The sequence below is a fragment of the Chiloscyllium plagiosum genome, unplaced genomic scaffold (assembly GCF_037043375.1).
Source record: "Chiloscyllium plagiosum isolate Xiang-an unplaced genomic scaffold, Cpla_swu_hap1 HiC_scaffold_20, whole genome shotgun sequence".
NCBI classification, from domain to species: Eukaryota; Metazoa; Chordata; class Chondrichthyes; order Orectolobiformes; family Hemiscylliidae; genus Chiloscyllium; species Chiloscyllium plagiosum.
The window spans coordinates 30,599-53,738 of NW_028270158.1; the positions used below are offsets into that span (position 1 = coordinate 30,599).

General features: G+C 44.2%; 1 protein-coding gene across 1 annotated transcript; it reads left to right on the plus strand.

Moving 5' to 3' along the window:
- Nucleotides 1-320: 320 nt before the first annotated feature.
- LOC122560921 (NADH-ubiquinone oxidoreductase subunit 8-like) lies at nucleotides 321-19,301 on the plus strand. Its single transcript, XM_043712186.2, has 7 exons — nucleotides 321-441; nucleotides 541-587; nucleotides 10,019-10,081; nucleotides 11,764-11,853; nucleotides 12,016-12,188; nucleotides 12,353-12,481; nucleotides 19,098-19,301. Exons 2-7 carry the CDS (start codon nucleotides 548-550, stop codon nucleotides 19,227-19,229), a joined length of 627 nt encoding a protein of 208 aa, XP_043568121.2. The 5' UTR covers nucleotides 321-441; nucleotides 541-547; the 3' UTR covers nucleotides 19,230-19,301.
- The last annotated feature ends 3,839 nt before the right edge of the window (nucleotides 19,302-23,140 follow it).

Here is a 23,140-nt window from a genome sequence, read left to right on the forward strand (position 1 = left end):
AGGACTACACGGGCATGCCGGGATAGGGCCTGGCGTTGGGAGGACTACACGGGCATGCCGGGATAGGGCCTGGCGCTGGGAGGACTACACGGGCATGCCGGGATAGGGCCTGGCGTTGGGAGGACTACACGGGCATGCCGGGATAGAGCCTGGCGCTGGGAGGACTACACGGGCGTGCCGGGATAGGGCCTGGCGCTGGGAGGACTACACGGGCATGCCGGGATAGGGCCTGGCGCTGGGAGGACTACACGGGCATGCCGGGATAGGGCCTGGCGTTGGGAGGACTACACGGGCATGCCGGGATAGGGCCTGGCGTTGGGAGGACTACACGGGCATGCCGGGATAGGGCCTGGCGCTCGGAGGATTTTGAATCCTAACCACTTGCCAGGGCAGGAGCTGAAGGTGAAAGAAAAATAGAGACAGAAGGAAGGAAGGGAGAGGGTGAGTTGGAGCTCGGGAATGTTGAGATGGAGGGAGAAAGATTTTGGAATTGGGGTAATTCTCTAGAGGTTGGTTAACTGTATTTTTATTAATTCACAGTGTGAACATGTCGGCTTTACGATTGATCCAGAAATCTGCAGTCAGTGGTATGTACCCAGTGTCAATATCCAGATAGAAGCCTCCAATAGACCAGGACTTTGTTTGTCAATATCTCAAGGGTTGGGGAATAATATGGGAGGTCACATGGCAATCTAGTTACCCTCAGTCCCTCCATGATTTGGAGGTGCCGGTGTTGGACTGGGGTGTACAAAGTTAAAAATCACACAACGCCAGGTTATAGTGGGAGTGCTGCTCCTTCACCGGGTGGCTGTGAAAGCTAGTGCTTCCAATTGAACCTGTTGGACTATAAGCTGGTATTGTGTGATTTTTAACTCAGTCCCTCCAGTTATTCTCTAATTACCAAACTATTCATTATCTGTTCTTCCTTCACATTCATGAGGTTTGAGTTTCAGATCATTTCCACTTGCTCTGTAAAAATATTCTTCCTCTATCTCTTGCCCAAGATTTCTCTCCCTTTGATTTTGTTCAATCAACTAATCAGAGCAATTTTTCTGTGTTATGATCCCAGTTGGTATTATTAGAGTCATAGCGATGTACAGCACGGAAACAGACCCTTTGGTCCAACCCGTCCATGCTGACCAGATATCCCAACCCAATCTAGTCCCACCTGCCAGCACCCGGCCCATATCCCTCCAAACCCTTCCTATTCATATACCCATCCAGGTGCCTTTAAAATGTTGCAATTGTACCAGCCTCATTCCATACACGTGGCAGCTCATTCCATACACGTACCACCCTCTGCGTGAAAAAGTTGCCCCTTAGGTCTCTTTTATATCTTTCCCCTCTCACTCTAAACTTATGCCCTCTAGTTCTGGACTCCCCCACCCCAGGGAAAATACTTTGACTATTTATCCTATCCATGCCCCTCATAATTTTATAAACCTCTATAAGGTCACCCCTCAGCCTCCGATGCTCCAGGAAAAACAGCCCTAGCCTATTCAACTCTGTAGCTCAAATCTTCCAACCCTGGCAACATCCTTGTAAATCCTTTCTGAACCCTTTCAAGTTTCACAACATCTTTCTGATAGGAAGGAGACCAGAATTACATGCAATATTCCAACCATGACCTAACCAATTACTGGAACAAGTGAGATTCCAAGCTGAAACTTGTCCTGATAGACCATATGATTTGATTTTAACAAGATGGTTGTTGTGGTTCTGTTTGCCGAGCTGGGAATTTGTGTTGCAGACATTTCGTCCCCTGTCTAGGTGACATCCTCAGTGCTTGGGAGCCTCCTGTGAAGCGCTTCTGTGATGTTTCCTCCGGCATTTATAGTGATTTGTATCTGCTGCTTCCAGTTGTCAGTTGCAGCTGTCCGCTGCAGTGGCCAGTATATTGGGTCCAGGTCGATGTGTTTGTTGATAGAATCTGTGGATGAGTGCCATGCCTCTAGAAATTCCCTGGCTGTTCTCTGTTTGGCTTGTCCTATAATAGTAGTGTTGTCCCAGTCGAACTCATGTTGCCTGTCATCTGCTTGTGTGGCTACTAAGGATAGCTGGTCGTGTCGTTTCATGGCTAGTTGGTGTTCATGGATGCAGATCGTTAGCTGTTTTCCTGTTTGTCCTATGTCGTGTTTTGAGCAGTACTTGCATAGGATTTTGTACACTATGTTGGTTTTGCTCATGCTGTGTATCCGGTCCTTTGTCCTGGTGAGTTGTTGTCTGAGAGTGGCTGTTGGTGTGTGTGCTGTTATGAGTCCTAGTGGTCGTAGTAGTCTGGCTGTCAGTTCAGAAATGTTCTTAATGTATGGTAACGTGGCTAGTCCTTTGGGTTGTGGCATGTCCTCATTCCGTTGTCTTTCTCTTAGGCATCTGTTGATGAAATTGTGGGGGTATCCGTTTTTGGCGAATACCTTGTAGAGGTGTTGTTCTTCCTCTTTTTGCAGTTCTGGTGTACTGCAGTGTGTTGTGGCCCTTTTGAACAGTGTTGATGCAACTTATTTTGTGTGTGTTGGGGTGGTTGCTTTTGTAGTTCAGGACTTTGGACTGTGTGTGTGGCTTTCCTGTATACCTTTGTGGTGAATTCTCCGTTCGGTGTTCTCTGTACCATCATGTCTAGGAATGGGAGTTGGTTGTCCTTTTCTTCCTCTCTCGTGAATCGGATTCCTGTGAGTGTGGAGTTGATGATCCGGTGTATGTTCTCTATTTCTGTGTTTTTAATGATTACAAAGGTGTCATCCACATATCTGACCCAGACTTTGGGTTGAATTTGCGGTACGACTGTTTGTTCTAATCTTTACATTACAGCTTCTGCTATGAGTCTAGAGATGGGTGAGCCCATGGGTGTGCCATTGATTTGTTCTTATATTTGGTTGTTGAATGTGAAGTGTGTTGTGAGGCACAGGTCCAGTAGTTTGAGTATGCTGTCTTTGTTGATAGGTTCCCCATCTTGTTGTCTGTTCTGTATGTAAGGTATACAGGAAAGCCACACACACAGACCAAGTCCTGAACTACGAAAGCAACCACCCCAACACACACAAAAGAAGTTGCATCAAGACACTGTTCAACAGGGCCACAACACACTGCAGCACACCAGAACTGCAAAAAGGGGAAGAAGAACACCTCTACAAAGTATTCGCCAAAAACGGATACCCCCGCAATTTCATCAACAGATGCCTAAGGGAAAGACAACGGAATGAGGACATGCCACAACCCAAAGGACTAGCCACGTTACCATACATAAAGAACATTTCTGAACTGACAGCCAGACTACTACGACCACTAGGACTCATAACAGCACACACACCAACAGCCACTCTCAGACAACTCACCAGGACAAAGGACCCGATACCCAGCATGAGCAAAGCCAACGTAGTGTACAAAATCCCATGCAAGGACTGCACAAAATACTACATAGGACATACAGGAAGGCAGCTAACGATCCGTATCCATGAACACCAACTAGCCACGAAACGACATGACTAGCTATCCTTAGTAGCCACACACGCAGATGACAGGCAACGTGAGTTCGACTGGGACAACACTACTATTATAGGACAAGCCAAACGGAGAATAGCCAGGGAATTCCTAGAGGCATGGCACTCATCCACAGATTCTATCAACAAACACATCGACCTGGACCCAATATACCGGCCACTGCAGTGCATAGCTGGAACTAACAACCGGAAGTGGCAGGGACAGGCCACTATAAATGCCGGAGGAAAGACCACAGAAGCGCTTCACAGGAGGCTCCCAAGCACTGAGGATGTCACCTAGACAGGGGACAAAACGTCTGCAACACAAATTCCCAGCTCAGCGAACAGAACCACAACAACGAGCACCCGAGCTACAAATCTTCTCACAAACTTTTAACAAGATGGTGTCTCACTGAAACATAAGCATGCAGTGTCACACATTTTGTTATTATGTTTATTAATGAGAAGAAATGAAGATGTAATAGAATAAGCCGTACAATTTGTTTTTGACACAAATTCTAGGATTTTTAAACTCAGTAAGGTATACTTCTGTTAATGCAGAAAAATATCACAAATTTCAAAACAAAATCCACCTTGTATAGTGCCCAAAACATCCCTTGAACAGTACTGACACCAGAGAATAAAATCCTTTCCTAATACCTCAATAGGTTCAGGTAACTGTGACTTTAACTCATAGACAGGAAACATGGCTTCTTTCTGAGCAATTATACACTTGAGTTTAAAAATTCTCAGCTTTATCTTATCTCTTCAGGGCTTTATCTCAACACTTCTGGATTGGGATTATCACTAATTCCTTTCTCTAAGGTAATCTCCTTCTCGGGAGTCGTAGTCTATGCATCTATCTTCATCCAAGGGTCCACAGAACTGCCCAAAACAAAGTAAAACTAAAAAAAAGTCTCTCCCTTAAAGCTATGGGTGTTTCCCTTAAGCATAACGAAAAGGTAAATGACAGGCGTTAAAGCATGGTGCTTGTTCTTGCTAAGTCATAAAATATCCTAAGGTAAACAAAAACCCATAAGTACTACCAAAGGAGCTTGCTCAAAAGTTTAAAAATCACAATGGTTAGAGGAATATAAGTTAATTATTTCAGACATGCTATGTATCAATAACCCAATGAAAGTTTAATTAAAAAGTATATAAAAGAGTTTAAAGTACACTGTCTACCTTATCTAAGCTTGTCATGATTCTGCACACCTTTAGGAGAAAGTGAGGACTTAAGATGCTGGACAGTTGAAAAGTGTGGCACTGGAAAAGCACAGCAGGTCAGGCAGCATTTGAGGAGCAGGAGAAGCCATTCCTGATGAAGGGCTTATGTCCGAAACGTCGACTCTGTCTTTTCCAACACCACAATTGTCGATTCTCTACACCATTATCAATTTCCCCTTAATATCCTTGCTACAAGGAGAGCTACCCTATCTTTTCCAACAGAAATTTGTCACAAGAAATCCCCAAAATGTCAAACCATACTGGTAAATCGCCTCTGCCTCTTCTCAAGGACTCTCAAATCTTTCCAAAAGTCCAGTGATCAGAATTGATGCAATATTCCAATCAGGATCTAACAGAGCTTTATAAGTTCAGGGTAACTTGTCTTTCAATATCTCAGTTTATAAGGTCTAAAGTCCAAAATGCCTTGTAAACTAAATTCTCAGTCTGTCCTCTCTTCAAACATAAATGCACCTGAATCCCCAGATCCCAGCACATTCTTTAGAACTATGTCAGTAACTCTACATTGCTTATTGCTATGTCTTCTGCCCAAATGCAACAGCTCACACTTCTCTGTATTAATTCCATCTACTACTTGTAGCTTTCTGTGTCCTCATGCAGATGTTTCATTTCATCATGTTTATCACATTTCCTGATCATCAAGTTTTGGAATTTTACTCTGTATTCAAATCCATTATGTTTATTAATAACAGTGATCCTAAGTAACAGGTAACACCAGTCTACCCTTCCTGAGAAAACAACAACTCACCATCATTTGAAAAGCTCAGCAGGCCTGGCAGCATCTGTGAAGAGAAATCAGAGTTAACATTTCAGGCTCAGTGACCCTTCCTCAGAAGGAGGCCATTTGGGAGGTTATATGGAAGGGTCATATTAATGAAACATTAACTCTGATTTCTATTTAGATGCTGCCAGATCTGCTGAGATTTTCCAGCAACTTCTGTTTTTGCTTCTGATTTACAGCAGCCGCAGTTCGTTTGGTTTTTAATTCACCATCACTTGCTGTCTTCTGTCCTTAAGCCATTTCAAGTTTGACACTGACTGTTCTGAGGCAGAGTTTTGTTAACTAGCATCTATTGCACTTAATCTTTTATTTCACTAAACGCATTAAATTAGATTTGTCAAACATGATTCACCTTTGACAGTCCATGCTGGCCCTCCTTAGTAAACTCAAATGTCCAAAGGATAAGAGCAACTAGGTGTTTTGGATCTGCAGCTGCAAGTGCGCCTCTAAGGATGCACAGCATCCTGTCTTAGAATTTGAATTTCTTCAGAGTTCTATGCCTGTCCCTACCTCCAGCCCTTTATCCATAGTTATATAACCTTTTCCTGTTCCTCCAACTTTCCTTATCTCTGTAACCTCCTCTAGCCTTAGCAGTCCTCATTACCTCTGAAACCATCCTCCAGCCTATGCAACCTTCTAAGATCTCAGCTTAAAAATGTGTTGCTGGAAAAGCGCAGCAGGTCAGGCAGCATCAAAGGAGGAGAATCGACGTTTCGGGCATAAGCCCTTCTTCAGGAATGAGGAGGGTGTGCCAAGCAGGCTAAGATAAAAGGCAGGGAGGAGGGACTTGGGGGAGGGGCGTTGGGAATGCGATAGGTGGAAGGAGGTTAAGGTGAGGGTGATAGGCCGGAGAGGGGGTGGGGCGGAGAGGTGGGAAGAAGATTGCAGGTCAAGAAGGCGGTGTTGAGTCTGAGGGTTGGGACTGAGAAAAGGTGGGGGGAGGGGAAATGAGGAAGCCTTCACCTCCGCGCCTACTTCTCCAACCAGGACTCCCGCCCACCCTCTGACGACCCCTTCTCCCACCTCCAACACACCCCATCCACCTGGACACCCCGTGCTGGCCTCTTACCCGCCCTCAATCTCTTCATAGCCAACTGCCGTCGTGACATTGACTGCCTCAACCTCTCCACCCCTCTTACCCAATCCAACATCTCACCCTCAGAACGTGCAGCCTTCCACTCCCTCCGCTCCAACCCCAACCTCACCAACAAACCGGCAGACAAGGGAGGTGCGGTGAAAATTTGGCGCACTGATCTTTATATTGCTGAGGCTAAACGCTAGCTCACGGACACCTCCTCCTACTCCCCCCTTGACCATGACCCCACCTCCTACCACCAAACCATCATCTCCCAGACCATCCATAACCTCATCACCTCAGGGGATCTCCCATCCACCGCCTCCAACCTCATATTCCCACAACCCCGCACCGCCCGTTTCTACCTCCTGCCCAAAACCTACAAACCTGACTGCCCTGGTGTTTTAAAAAATTCTCAAGGTCAGGTTCGTAGGAGAGTAGTCTGACACAGAACAAACGACCAAGAGGCGAGTCTGCTAGAATATGAGCATTTTATTCCCCGCAGCGTCGCCACAACCAGGTCTCATACTTACAACGGGTCTGGCTTATACTCACTCTACATGTTACCGGAACTGGGAGCCGTCAGTTCTCGTAGAGCGGTTGCCAACAACCCACGCTCGGCGGTTAAACGTAACCCCGGAGCAGACTCCCGGGTCTGGCTTATACTCACTCTACATGTTACCGGAACTGGGAGCCGTCAGTTCTCGTAGAGCGGTTGCCAACAACCCACGCTCGGCGGTTAAACGTAACCCCGGAGCAGACTCACCGAACTGGAGACTTTTCCAGCTGATATACTCTTTTCCAGATATAAACATTCATGTGAACAGCAGAGCAAGGCTAAAAAACACATTCCATTCTGGTTACATACAGATAAGAAGATTCACACGGGGAGGTGTGTAATAAGATTCACACGGGACTAAGCAACACCTCCATTCCGGTTAGATTCACACATGTATTGGGACATAATTTTTAACCGTTTCACCACATTCCACTGCTTGGCCCAATACATGTGTTACATTATGATTCACACATGTATTGGGACATAATTTTACACCACACCTGGCCAACCCATTGTCTCAGCCTGCTACTGCCCCACCGAACTCATCTCTGCATACCTCGACATGGTCCTGTCCCCCTTAGTCCAAGAACTCCCCACCTACGTTCAGGACACCACCCATGCCCTCCACCTCCTCCATGATTTTTGCTTCCCTGGCCCCCTAAGCCTTATCTTCACCATGGACATCTAGTTCCTATACACCTCCATCCCCCATCACGAAGGCCTCAAAGCCCTCCGCTTCTTCCTTTCCCGCCGACCAACCAGTATCCTTCCACTGACACTTTCCTTTGACTGACTGAACTGGTCCTCACCCTGAACAACTTCTCTTTCCAATCCTCCCACTTCCTCCAAACCAAAGGAGTAGCCATGGGCACCTGCATGGGCCCCAGCTATGCCTGTCTCTTCGTAGGATATGTGGAACAGTCCATCTTCCACAGCTACACTGGCACCACCCCCCACCTTTTCCTCCTCTACCTCGATGACTGTATTGGCGCTACCTCGTGCTCCCGCGAGGAGATTGAACAGTTCATCCACTTTACTAACACCTTCCACCCCGACCTCAAATTTACCTGGACCGTCTCAGACTCCTCTCTCCCCTTCCTAGACCTCTCCATCTCTATCTCAGACGACCGACTCAACACGGATGTATACTATAAACAGACTGACTCCCACAGCTACCTAGATTACACCTCCTCCCACCCTGCCCCCTGTAAAAACGCCATCCCATATTCCCAATTCCTTCACCTTTGCCGCATCTACTCCCAGGAGGACCAGTTCCAATACCAAACAACTCAGATAGCCTCCTTCTTCAAAGACCGCAATTTCCCCTCAGACGTGGTTGACGATGCTCTCCACCGCATCTCCTCCACTTCTCGCTCCTCCGCCCTTGAACCCCGCCCCTCCAGTCGCCACCAGGACAGAACCCCACTAGTCCTCACCTACCACCCCACCAACCTCCAGATACATCATTTCCGCCACCTCCAAACGGACCCCACCACCAAGGATATATTTCCCTCCCCACCCCTATTAGCGTTCCAGAAAAACCACTCCCTCCGCGACTCCCTTGTCAGATCCACACCCCACACCAACCCAATCTCAACTCCCTGCAACCGCAAAAAATGCAAAACTTGCGCCCACATCTCCCCCCTCACTTCCCTCCATGGCCCCAAGGGATCCTTCCATATCCACCACAAATTCACCTGCACCTCCACACACATCATTTGCTGCATTCGCTGCACCCGATGTGGCCTCCTATACATTGGGGAGATAGGCCGCCTACTTGTGGAATGTTTCAGAGAACACCTCTGGGACACCCGGACCAACCAACCCAACCGCCCCGTAGCTGAACACTTTAATTCCCCCTCCCACTCTGCCAAGGACATGCAGGTCCTTGGCCTCCTCCATCACCACACCATGGCAACATGACGCCTGGAGGAAGAGCGACTCATCTTCCACCTAGGAACCCTCCAACCACAAGGGATGAATGCAGATTTCTCCAGCTTCCTCATTTCCCCTCCCTCCACCTTTTCTCAGTCCCAACCCTCAGACTCAGCACCGCCTTCTTGACCTGCAATCTTCTTCCCGACCTCTCCGCCCCACCCCCTCTCCGGCCTATCACCCTCTCCTTAACCTCCTTCCACTTATCGCATTCCCAACGCCCCTCCCCCAAGTCTCTCCTCCCTACCTTTTATCTTAGCCTGCTTGGCACACCCTCCTCATTCCTGAAGAAGGGCTTATGTCCGAAACGTCGATTCTCCTTCTCCTTTGATGCTGCCTGACCTGCTGCGCTTTTCCAGCAACACATTTTTAAGCTCTGATCCCCAGTGTCTGCAGTCCTCACTTTCTCCTTCTAAGATCTCAGCCTGGCAACTTAAACATCTGATTTCCATTGTGGGCTTTACCTTCACCTACCTTGGCCCTAGGCTCTGGAATTCCTTCCTTAAACCCATCTACACTTCTCTTTCTATTTGTGATGCGTTTTAAAACCAGCCTCTCTAACAGAGCTTTTGGTCACTTTTCTAATTTTATCTCGTGGGTTGAAGTAAAGTTTTTATCCTGTTCGTCATTTCTACCCCAAAGGTCAAGGAAATACACATGTATGAAATTTCATAGAGTCAAGCTCTGTTGAAATGATACAGCATCAAAATCCATCCATTTTATGGTTTCAGATCCAAGGAAGTTTTGAGTTGATTGGCAGCTCTCTGCCTTTCATTTCATGCAGAACCTCTGCCCAGTGGAGACGGCTGGGTATAAGGGCGAGGAGCGTGGGGGTTGGGGTCTGATTGTAAGGAGGATGGAGTGTAGATGAGTTTGGGGTGTGAATGTTGCTATTTCACCCTTGATGATACTGTTGTTGGTCTGTTTCTGATATTTTTCATTCGCAGGAAGGGTGCTATTCCCAGGATCTTACCGCCAGATCAGCACAGCTTGTCCTTTGAGATGTTATAGTGAGTGTTTATTGCATTTTTTACAGACTATTTGAAGTGTGTATGAGTCTGTTCTGGGTGCTCAATGTTTGAGTGTTTACCAGCAGTACAGATAAAGGGGAATTAGTGCATATTTCTATTTTCAGAAAGCATTTGAGAAGATGCCGAATGAAATGGTATTACATATGGACAAGCCTGATGGCAATGGGGTAACGTGTTGGCATAGATTGAGAATTCAAGGGCAAAAAATTTAAAGTAGGGTATAATGTCATTTTTGGAGGGTTGAGCTGAGACGATTGAAGTCCAAATTATGTGAATGATATGTTGATGAAGAGAAAGAGTAATGTGTCTATGTTTGTTAGCAAAACAAATCCACGTGGAAATGCAAAGAGGCTGCAAAGTGATTAGGTAAAGTGATTGGACATCTCGATTGCAGCTGGAGTATAATGTGGGGAAATGTAACATTACTCACTCAATGGCTTGCTTGGCCATTTCAGAGGGCAGTTAAGAGTCAAATCATTGCGTGCAGGTGAAACCAAATAAGGACGACAGATTTCCTTCCCTAAAGGTGATTAATGAATAAGATGTGTTTTTATATCAATGGTTGGTTTCTTGATCACCATTACTAAAACATTTCATAAATATTAATTGAATTTAAATTTTACTAACTGGCAGGATGAGATTTGAATCAGTGTTCCCCATATTTGTGGGCGGCACGGTGGCACAATGGTTAGCACTGCTGCCTTGCAACGCCAGAGACCCGGGTTCAATTCCCACCTCAGGCGACTGACTGCGTGGAGTTTGCACATTCTCCCCGTGTCTGCGTGGGTTTCCTCCAGGTGCTCCGGTTTCCTCCCACAGTCCAAAGATGTGCAGGTCAGGTAAATTGCCCATAGTGTTAGGTGTAGGGGAATGGGTCTGGGTGGGTTGCGCTTCGGCGGGTCGGTGTGGACTTGTTGGGCCAAAGGGCCTGTTTCCACACTGTAAGTAATCTAAAAAAAATCTAATCTAAAAAAAATATATATTAGCCTAGGCCTCTGGGTTACTACTTCAATTACAATCCCATTCACCATTCCCTCCCATTCACTTTGGTAGGAAGAATGGAAAATGAGAATGTTTTTGCCGTTTGCTGGATTTTTGACATTGAAATCACAGGGTTTCCAAAGTGGCAAATGTATGTTCCAACCTTTGGGACTGGCACAGGCTTTGAAAGAGTTTGTAACTCTCCAGTGAGTGAAAGAGAGCAGGAGTAGACTTGCAGAACTCTGCTTTTTCTCTCCACAGATACTACCAGACTTGCTGAGTTTCTCCAGCAATTTCTGTTTTGTTTCTGTTTTTAGACCTCCAGCTTCTGCAGTTCTTTGTTTTATTTTATGGGAATTAAATTAGTTTAGTTACTGAGAATTTTCTATCTAACTTTTTCTGAGGTAACTATCCAGGTAACAATGATGGAACTGTCCAAGGTCTCTGATTGTGAGTTGGATACTTTTGTAGAGCGTCCCAGGGTGCAGGATAATTCCCAATTGGAAATGCAAAATACTGGGCAATTGCTACACAGATCAGTGTATTGAGACTTGTCCCTCACAGTTTGTCCAGACTCTGATCCGGAGACTGCAAAAATGGAGTATTTGCACTTGTGTATGGATGGATAGAATCTGTTATGCTCTGTTACACAGTTTACTGGAACTCCTTTTCTCCCACAGAGTATGTGAATTTGAAAGACGAGCCCTCTGATATGCGGGCTATGACTGACAGTGCTGCGCAAACTCTATTCTGGACAGAATTATTTCGAGGTCAGTGGACACTTTGATCAATATGTCACCTTCTGTGCAGGCCAGAGATCCCCGAGTGCATTATGAGGACTATCAATATCTGTTATAGTCTGGGAATTGTCAATCACTGTTGATCTGTTGCATGTATAACCCCAGTAACCTGATGAACATTGTTCTATGCAGGGCTCGCAATGACCTTGAGCTATTTGTTTCGGGAGCCGGCAACCATTAACTACCCATTTGAGAAGGGGCCTCTGAGCCCTCGGTTTCGAGGTGAGCATGCACTGCGAAGATATCCTTCTGGCGAGGAACGCTGCATTGCTTGTAAACTGTGTGAGGCTATCTGTCCTGCTCAGGTGAGATTGTGACTTGTGTGAAATGCACTGTATTTTTGCTTTTGTGACATTGTTCCTAATTACATTCTTAGGACCCTTTTTCCTTGCTCTCCCTTTTGCAGTGTTCACGTCACCCTACCCCATTGTCCTTTCCTCACATTTTACTTCTGTCCTACTCTTTTCAGGCCATTACAATTGAGGCAGAGCCAAGGGCTGATGGGAGTCGGCGCACAACGCGGTATGATATTGACATGACAAAGTGCATTTACTGTGGTTTCTGTCAGGAGGCTTGTCCAGTTGATGCAATTGTGGAGGTATGTGCAAAGACACACTATCGAATCTTTCTTGGAACGTTTCACTGCATTGTAGAGTGGTTATAGCACAGAATGGAGTAAACCCTAAATCCTACCAGACCAAGGGCTACTCTGTCATTAGAAAAGGAGTAGTGGTGAGTCACTTTTGCCGTGGCAGAAAGTGAACCCACATTGTTGGCATCACTCTGCCTTTGCAAACCAGCCCTCCAGTCAACTGAGCTAACTGTTAAAATCCCACCATGCCAGATGGTGAAATTTAGATTCATAATATTCATTGAATTAATAAAGCTGGACTTGAAAGCTGCTCTAATGGTTACTACGAAACCATTGTTGCTTATTGTAAAAGGCTATATGAAATACTAATGTCCTTTAGAGAAGGAAGTCTGTCACCTTACATGTGACTCCAGACCCATAATAATGAAATTGACTCTTAAATGTCCCAGCAAACCACTCAAGTGTACTAAGCCATAAAAACTAATAAAATGAGTTAAACTGGTGAGGCAGCCAACAAGAAAAAACCAACTGCTTGACATTAGAATTAGGTTTTATTGTCGTGGGTACAGGAGTACAGTGAAAAGTATACAAAGTTGCCATTCTTTTTGAAAAAAACTGTCTAAGATACAATAACCAGAATTAAAAAATAAAAAGCAGAAATACAAAGAAAAGCCAGGAGGATGGAGGGAAGTATCTAGACCTAAAAGTCTTATCTGCATAAGATGAGTGAGCCTCCCTCCCCAAAGCATCAAGTGTTAGTGCCACTCCCGCCTGCCAGCTCTCGGAACTTGTTCCCGCTCGTCGATCCATCCGTCCACCCTCCCTCGGAACCTGTCCTTAGTGGTCTGTATATCACAGATACATTTGTCTGATCGTATTGGTGGGAGTGACCACCACACAGTCATTCTATAACTGGTGGATTAGATCAAGCTCTATAGTACTGCCACCTTCAGTTGTGAATGGTAGCAAAGAATCGAACAACTAATAGGACATGGAGGTTCCATAAATATCCAATGTTCAATCATTGCAGATCAGTGCATAAAATAAGGCTGAAGTATTTACATCCGTCTTAAGCCACAAGTACCAAGTGGATGATGTATTGCAGCCTCCACCAAAGGTCCTAACTGGCATCTCAGATACCAGTCTTCAGCGAATTTGATTCACCTCATGTGATATCACAGAATGCCTGGAGCACAAGACACTATGGACCCTGACAACATTCTCACAATTGTACTGAAGATATGCTCTAGATCCAGATGTATTTCGAATCAAGCTGTTCAGTATATGCACAACACTGATAATTACCCAGCAATGTGGAAAATTACTTCAACCCGGCCATTTGCCCCTGTCAGTTGACTGTTGATCAGTAGAATGGTGGAAGGGATTAGAGTCAATAGGAATGAGAAAACTCCACTGTTTGGAGTCATAGCTAGCACAAAGGATTGTTGTAGTTGTTGGAGGTCAATCATCTCATTTCCAGGATATAACTATACAAGTTCCTCAGGGTATTAGAACATAGAACAATACAGCACAGAACAGGCCCTTCGGCCCACGATGTTGTGCCGAACATTTGTCCTAGCTGAAGCACCCATCCATGTACCTATCTAATTGCCACTTAAAGGTCACCAAAGATTCTGACTCTACCACTCCCACAGGCAGCGCATTCCATGCCCCCACCACTCTCTGGGTAAAGAACCCACCCCTGACATCTCCCCTATACCTTCCACCCTTCACCTTAAATTTATGTCCCCTTGTAACACTCTGTTGCACCCGGGGAAAAAGTTTCTGACTGTCTACTCTATCTATTCCTCTGATCATCTTATAAACCTCTATCAAGTCACCCCTCATCCTTTGCCGTTCGAATGAGAAAAGGCCTAGCACTCTCAACCTATCCTCGTATGACCTATTCTCCATTCCAGGCAACATCCTGGTAAATCTTCTCTGCACCCTCTCCAAAGCTTCCACATCTTTCCTAAAGCGAGGCGACCAGAACTGCACACAGTACTCCAAATGTGGCCTAACCAAGTCCTGTGCAGTTGCAATATCACTTCACGACTCTTGAATTCACTCCCTCTGCTAATGAACGCTAATACACCATAGGCCTTTTTACAAGCTCTATCCACCTGAGTGGCAACTTTCAAAGATCTATGAACATAGACCCCAAGATCCCTCTGTTCCTCCACCTCACTAAGAACCCTACCGTTAACCCTGTATTCCGCATTCTTATTTGTCTTTCCAAAATGGACAACCTCACACTTGACAGGGTTGAACTCCATCTGCCACTCCTCAGCCCAGCTCTGCATCATATCTTTGCAGCCGACAACAGCCCTCCTCACTATCCACAACTCCACCAATCTTCGTATCATCTGCAAATTTACTGACCCACCCTTCGACTCCCTCATCCAAGTCATTAATAAAAATTACAAACAGCAGAGGACCCAGAACTGATCCCTGCGGAACTCCACTTGTAACTGGGCTCCAGGCTGAATATTTGCCATCTACCACCACTCTCTGACTTCGACCGGTTAGCCAGTTTTCTATCCAATTGGCCAAATATCCCTCTATCCCATGCCTCCTGACTTTCCGCATAAGCCTACCATGGGGAACCTTATCAAATGCCTTACTAAAATCCATGTATACTACATCCACTGCTCTACCCTCATCCACATGCTTGGTCACCTCCTCAAAGAATTCAATAAGACTTGTAAGGCAAGACCTACCCCTCACAAATCCTTGCTGGCTGTCCCTAATCAAGCAGTGTCTTTCCAGATACTCATAAATCCTATCCCTCAGTACCCTTTCCATTACTTTGCCTACCACCGAAGTAAGACTAACTGGCCTGTAATTCCCGGGGTTATCCCTATTCCCTTTTTTGAACAGGGGCACAACATTCGCCACTCTCCAGTCCCCTGGTACCACCCCCATTGACAGTGAAGACGAAAAGATCATTGCCAATGGTACTGCAATTTCCTCTCTTGCTTCCCATTTATTCCTAGGATATATCCCGTCAGGCCCGGGGGACTTGTCCATCCTCAAGTTGTTCAAAATGTCCAACACATCTTCCTTCCTAACAAGTATCTCCTCTAGCTTACCAGTCCATTTCACACTCTCCTCTTCAACAATACGGTCCCTCTCGTTCGTAAATACTGAAGAAAAGTACTCATTCAAGACCTCTCCTATCTCTTCCGACTCAATACACAGTCTCCCACTACTGTCCTTGATCGGACCTACCCTCGTTCTCGTCATTCTCATGTTTCTCACGTACGCATAAAAGGTCTTGGGGTTATCCTTGATCCTATCCGCCAAAGATTTTTCATGCCCTCTCTTAGCTCTCCTAATCCCTTTCTTCAGGTCCCTTCTGGCTATCCTGTATCCCTCCACTGCTCTGTCTGAACCCTGTTTCCTCAACCTTATGTAAGCCTCCTTCTTCCTCTTTACAAGACATTCAACCTCCCTTGTCAACCAAGGTTCCCTCACACGACCATTTCTTTCCTGCCTGACAGGTACATACATATCAAGTTCACGTCGTATCTGTTCCTTGAAAAAGTTCCACATTTCCACGACATCCTTCCCTGACAGCCTATGCTCCCAACTTATGCTCCTCAGATCCTGTCTTACAGCATCGTAATTACCCTTCCCCCAATTGTAAAACCTACCCTGTTGCACGCACCTATCTCTCTCCATAACCAAGGTGAAAGTCACAGAATTGTGGTCACCATCACCAAAATGTTCACCCACTAACAAGCCCATCACTTGTCCCGGTTCATTACCGAGTACCAAATCCAATATGGCCGCCCCTCTGGTCGGACAATCTACATACTGAGTTAGAAAAGCTTCCTGGACACACTGCGCAAACACCGCCCCTTCCAATCTACTTGATCTAAAGAGCTTCCAATCAATATTTGGGAAGTTGAAATCGCCCATTGTTCTGAGCCCAACCATTTTTTGTATTTGTTCACGGAATGTGGGTGTCACTGGCTAAGCTAACCTTTATATCCCATCCCTAATTGCCCAGATGGCCTTTAACCCTACTGCATTGCTGTGGATCGAGAGTCACATAGGCCAGAGTATGTAAGGATGACAGAATTCCAGTGAACCAGCTGAGTTTTCACCATATTTGACATTCCCATGGCCATCATTAGGTTAGCCTTCTGTTGAACTTAATTTAACCACCTCCCATGGTGAGATTCAAACCCATGTCTAGGCTTCTGGATTATTAGCCCAGTGACATTACCACAATCCCATCATAGCGAGTTTTGAGAAGATTTGTAGCTCAGGTTGAGGTTTTGGATGTAGGTTTGCTTGCTGAGCTTGAAGGTTCATTTCCAGACATTTTGTCTTGATGGTCTTGAAGGTTTCCTCTAATTTGTAATATCCTTACTGGCATAAAATTCACTAAAGAGGAGGAAAACAACAATAAACTGCCATTCCTAGATGTCACAATACAGCGAATAGCCAATGGGGAACTTCAAACCAGCATCTACAGTAAAAAAACAACCCATATGAACCAAATGCTGAACTACAGAAGCAATCACCCCAACATTCACAAATGAAGCTGCATCAGAACATTATTTCAACAAGCAAACACACACTGCAGCACAGAGGAACTACGCAGAGCAGAGAAAAATCAACTATACCATGTATTCAAAAAGAATGGGTACCCAATGAACACAGTCCACCAATTTCTCAGCAACAAACCCAAACAAGCAGACAAAACGCATCCAGAAACCCTAGCCACTCTCCCCTACATCAAAGACATCTCGGAAATGACTGCCAGATTACTTAGACCCCTTGGCATCATTGTAGCCCACAAACCTACCAACACACTAAAACAGCAGCTAATGAACTTGAAAGACCCTATACAGACAGCATGCAAAACTAATGTCATTTTCAAAATACCGTGCAAGGACTGATACAAATACTACATTGGACAAAGAGGCAGAAAACTAGTCCCCAGGATACTTGAACACCAACTAACCACAAAAAGACATGACCCTCTCTGACTAGTATCCTTACATATGGATGAGGAAGGACACTACTTCAACTGGGACAACACGTCCATCCTAGGACAAGCCAAACAAAGACACAGCACAAGAATTTCTAGAAGCATGACATTCCAACTGGAACTCTATCAACAAACACATCGAGTTAGACCCCTTCTACCACCCCTGAGAAAAGGAACAGGAAGTGACTTCACCACAGGAGATAACATCACCCCGGAAATGACATTGCCAACCCAAAGAAGCCCAAACATATAAATAGAAAGCAGGAATTTTTCAGCAGTGCTTCTCCTGAGGTCGACTGAAGATGTTACTAGTAGGGTGACGAAACGTCTGGAAATGAACCTTCAAGTTCAGTGAGCAAACCTACATCCACAATCCCATCATTTCCTTGCAGCTTTATCAGTGACTATCTCTATTATAAGGCCAGAAGTGGGGTTATTTGTTGATAATTGCATATGTTCAGCACCATTTGCAACTATTTCAATTTTGATCATTTTCCACAGATATCCATTTCACTTTTGAATGCCATAATTGAACCTGTCTCTACACCACACGGGTGTCAACTGCACTGAAGATCCTAATCACTTGCTACATTAAAAACATTTTCTCTATACCTCTATTGGTGGTTTTGTAAATTGCCTTAGATCTGTGTCCTCATTCTTACCCAACAAGGACTGTTACTTATCTATTCTGTCCAGTCCCTTGATAATTTTGGATGTGCCTCAAATCTTTCCTTGAACTGCTCTTATTCTGAAAGTTAAAACAAAAACCCTGTCCTCCGAATCATTCTCTTTGCTGCATCCTCATCTTTCTTAAAGTATAGTGGCCTGAGTTGGACACTATGCATTAGTTTTGAGGCTAAATCAACATTTTATTAGGTTCATTGTAATTTTGTTGCTTTTATTATTGTATGCCTGTATTGTATTTATAAAGCCAACAATCCTATAAATTTTATTAAACAAAAGAATTTAAATAGCAGGAATAAATCATGCCTGCTCTACAAATCGATGAGATTGTGACTAAACTTCTAACTCAACTCTTCTTTCCTGGCTGTTCCCCACATTCCAACTCCCTGGGAGATAAGAAATCTGTTTCCTTATATTAATGGAAATCCCTTTTATCCTGCTTCTCCCTCCTTGGAGAGAACACAATGTAATTGGCTATATCACCCATCTAATGAACGTTTAATGCCACTGTGACTTTGTAGCCTTTCTTGTCCTCTCCCTGGTATGGTGCTCCAGATTGCATTGAAGCAGGTGGCACCATTCTGTAAACATCTAAATGAATGTGCACCACCATGGGCATTGCTCCTGACTCATTTTGAGGTAAGAGAAGACTCTTGACAGCCCTGTAGTTTGTAGCATCATCCGTGAAGACTCAACACTTCCTTCTTCCTTTGGCAGCGTTTGCTTTCCCTGCAGGCTCAAGTGTGTATTTGTCAGATAATGGACCCAGAGGCACTGCAATAATTGGAAATGTCATGAGACCCCTCTGTTACCTCATTAAAAACCAACTCAAGTTAATAAAACATAATTTGTCTTTGCAACTTAATTAGTCCACATTTGTTCAGTGATTGTTAAATTTACCTCCTTTCACGGTTACACACTTTATTTTGCCAGGGTCCTAACTTTGAATTCTCTACTGAGACACATGAGGAATTGCTGTATAACAAGGAGAAACTACTGAACAATGGGGACAAGTGGGAAGCAGAGATCGGAGCTAATATCCAGGCGGATTACCTGTATCGCTGATTGTGCAGCAGGCTGACTGTAGCACCAACATCTCCCTTGGTGTGTGTGAATAAATGTGACTTTTCAAACTAATCAGTGGTGCAATTCATTAAACATTACTCAGTTGTCCTGATCTCCATCAGGAGTTTGTCTCTGGTTCAGAGTTGAGCAACAGCAAAAAGTCATTGGCTTGTAAGCTGCAGTTTCCTGAATCACTGGTACCTCCTAGTCCTTTGGCCTGTTTCCACTTCAGCATCAGAATCGCAACGGCAGGTTGGTGGGGGGTCAATGCATCAGCAAGGTAAGGACATTTTTAGACAGTTACATATATCAATTTAAAAATCGAAAGGACTTGCAAAATATCAGTTTGTTATGAACAATTTTCAGAAATCTACCAAATTTTGCCTCCCAACATTCCACCTTGGAATTGAATCCAACATAAAAGACTACTTTATTAGTCGCACCAATAGATGGCAGATGCAGTTCAGCAACAGAATGAAATGTTTGTGACCAAAGTTTCAATGAATTGGATGCTTGTGAGCTGCTGTGCAATTATGAATAATGTTTCGAGGCTGCTGAGCTGGGAAACAACTATTCTTTGGAACCACTATTTAATCCGCACAAAGTCTGATAATGTTGGTAATCCAAAGTCTTTCGCTTTGAAATATCTGCCCAAATTAATGGGCAAGTTGTGAACACAGGATGTGATGCCTACCACCTCACCAGAAAGAATAAACTCTGACATCTGCAATGATTTGTGCCAAATTATAACTAGACTTTTCCAACTTGTTTGAAAATGTCCAAACATTATCTGGGCAGGTTTGCCAACGAATCCAGAACCTTGATGTGCATGTAGACCATTCTGTCATGTTCTATCTGTTGTCCGAATCCCCTGTTAGAGAACTCATCTGTCACCTTCAATGAGGGACATAAGCTCTCCTTAACCCCCCCACCCCCTTCAACCTGGTTGTAATCTGTTGGTGACTGGCCAAATACTTCTGTTCTTTTCAGAGTGATCCACAAGGGTTTCTTAGACCCCACACAAACATGGCATATTTCTTCTTGACCTCTTTGATTCAGGCTTCTTGAGTTGCAAGTAAGAGCTACAGAGATTGTACCTTTCCCTCATCCATTTCCCTTCTCTCCAATTACAGCACAGAGACAGATGCAGTCTGTTGATTTAGTGCCAGGCATGATGTTTGTCCTGGTGTGAGCATGAAACCAGCTAGAAACACAGGTTGTGCTGCATTGAATCCAGAGAATGCAATAGATACTTCACTGTTGGAAATTCATAAGCTGAATCTCTTTGAAATACCTTCATACATTAGTGAACTACTATTAATCCAAGATACAAAATTGTTGCAATATGTAAGAAAGTACAAATTTGTGGAGGGGTTTTTGCCAGTCATTGCCAGAAGTGTCAGAATTTTATAGTTTTTAAGAAATGTGAGTTAGGCAGTAGCAGCAACTTTTCAAGATTTAACAATGGGAGTGCAACTCAGAAATTAAGGGAATGGTCTTTGTGAGAGTGTACTAATTTAAATTAGAGGCAGCAGAGGTACAGATGCTTGTAATTTATTGGTGTTGCAATAAACTGTTAAAAGAATGAACTGTGTGCCTTTACCAGCTTATTCACCCAGATTGGTTTAGGCTGGACCTTTGAGTTAGTAGTGAGGGGAGGTATGGAAGATGGGGGTCAATCAGTGTGTCAGAGGTAGGTCTGATTCTGAACGAAACAGAATGTTAGTGAATTATTCAATTACCAGGGCTGTTACTCGACATTGTCATGCTACTAAAACAAGATGCCTGTCACTGAAACAGCACTGCAGTGGTGGCAACATAGTTCCATTATTCTGTACATATGCCAACACCATTCACAACAGTTAATGGGAGGGACACACTCCATGAATGTCTCCATGGACATTCAAAGCTTATGGGAATGCCAGAATTAGGAACAATTTATAACCCAGCAAAAGAGGACCAAGAATCTGACAAGGAAGGGAGTAGTGAATATGAATGCAGGCTAGTAAAAAGCATAAATGTGGACTACAACAGCTATTGATTATGTTAATAGGAAAACAAAATAGTGCGGATAAGTGAGGGTCTATTTCTGTTGGGGATAAGTGAATTTACAATAGAGAACAGGGAAATGGCAGAGAAACTAAACAGTTACTTTGCATTTATTTTCACTGAAGATATAGAAGATTGCTAGAAATACTTGGCAACCAAGGGAGTTATGTAATTAAAGAGCTAAAATAAATTTGTCTGACTAAAGAGATAATACTACTTGAAAATTAGCTGAATTGAAGGCTGATAAATCTACTGGACCAGAAGAACTACATCCCCTCGTATAGAAGGGAGTAGCAATAGTCAGGGAATGGCGGTGTAGTGGGATTGCAAGTTAGCAAGCACCAGGCTCATGCCCCAGAGGGGGACAGGTTTGAATCATACCCTGGCGGCTGGAAGAGTTATAGAGGTCTACAGCACAGAAAAAGACCCTTCAGCCCATAGCATCTGTGTTGTCAAATTCAACCACCTATTAAGGGGAGGTGATGGCTTCGTGGTATTATCGCTAGACAATAAGAGACCCTGGTAATGTTCTGGAGACTGGACTATGGGATTTGGTGGAATTTGAATTCATTAAATACAAATCTAATGATGACCATGAAGCCATTATTAATTGTTGGAAAGAAAAGCATCTGGTTCACTAATGTCCTTCAAGGTAGAAATCTGCCAGCCTTACCTGAATGCCGATATGTGACTCCAGAGCCATAGCAATGTGGTTAGCACTTAACTGCCTCTGGTCAATTAGGGATACTTACATTCCATGAATTAATGAAAGAAAAAGCTATTTGCAGATTCAGGCAGGAGTCTTGCTGACTGGAAAGTGCAAATTCATCCCACTATTTAAGGAGGGAGGGAGTATGGAGAACCATAGACTTGTCAATTTAATGTTTACATTAGGGAAAATGCTAGAATTTATTACAATGAGTGATAATAGAGCACCAAGAAAATAATAGCAAAATTAGACAGTCAACAACAATTATGAAAGGAAAATAAAGTTTTACAAAATTATTCCAAGCTTTCCGATGGTACTTGTAAACAAAGGTGAACCAGTGGAAATAATGAATTTAGATTTTTGGAGGGCTTTTAATAAAGTCTCAAACAGGTGGTTAATAAATAAAACTAAAGCACATGGGATTGGGGGTCAATTCCCTGAAATGGCCTACCAAGCCACTCTGTTGTCCCACAAGCTAGTCAAGCAACAGCCTGACATTGTCTGTAAGGTATGATTCTGTGAGTATGACTATGTCCCAAAGACTATCACCCATCCCTGGATATGTTCTGTCCATCGGCAGGACAGATGAAGGAGAGGTGGCAGCAGAGTAGGATACAGGCGGGAGAGAGTTGCCCAGGTAGTCCTCAACATTGACTCTGGACCCCATGAAGCCTCAAGTCTTCTCGATTAATCACATCCTTTATGGGAGCTGTCGATTTTCTTTCTATTATCTTCTACAAGCATCACACACCGTTCTCCATGTAAAACAGCAGTTAACAGTAAAATGGAAATGATCTGATCCTGATCTAGAATTCTGGTCAGATTGAGGGGCATTCCAACCAGAGCAGATTTAAACCCACCCAAGGGCAAGCTCATTTAGGCTCAGGGTTGTTAATAACATCTCACAGTGACATTATTTCAACATTTCATAATAGGAAAACTCTCATCTGGACTCAAAACTTTAAATCCTATAAATGTCCTCTGCCTGACATGATCTTTCTTTTTGACAACCCTAGAAGCCTTAACCAACTATAAAAATTAACACTAATCCAACAGCTACCCAATACGTGGATCTATCTCATACATCTAAATAGATATTTTTTCTTTCAGAGGCCAGTATCCTAACACCAAATCACCCTTTATTTACATGTGC

What these genes read in the sequence shown, in the direction of transcription:
- LOC122560921 (XM_043712186.2), top strand. Translation starts at nt 548, where the DNA reads ATGTCGGCTTTACGATTGATCCAGAAATCTGCAGTCAGTG. An exon ending in CCAGAAATCTGCAGTCAGTG is followed by an intron (nt 588 to 10,018) that starts GTATGTACCCAG and finishes TTTCATTCGCAG; the next exon opens with GAAGGGTGCTATTCCCAGGA. An exon ending in CAGTTGATGCAATTGTGGAG is followed by an intron (nt 12,482 to 19,097) that starts GTATGTGCAAAG and finishes TTATTTTGCCAG; the next exon opens with GGTCCTAACTTTGAATTCTC.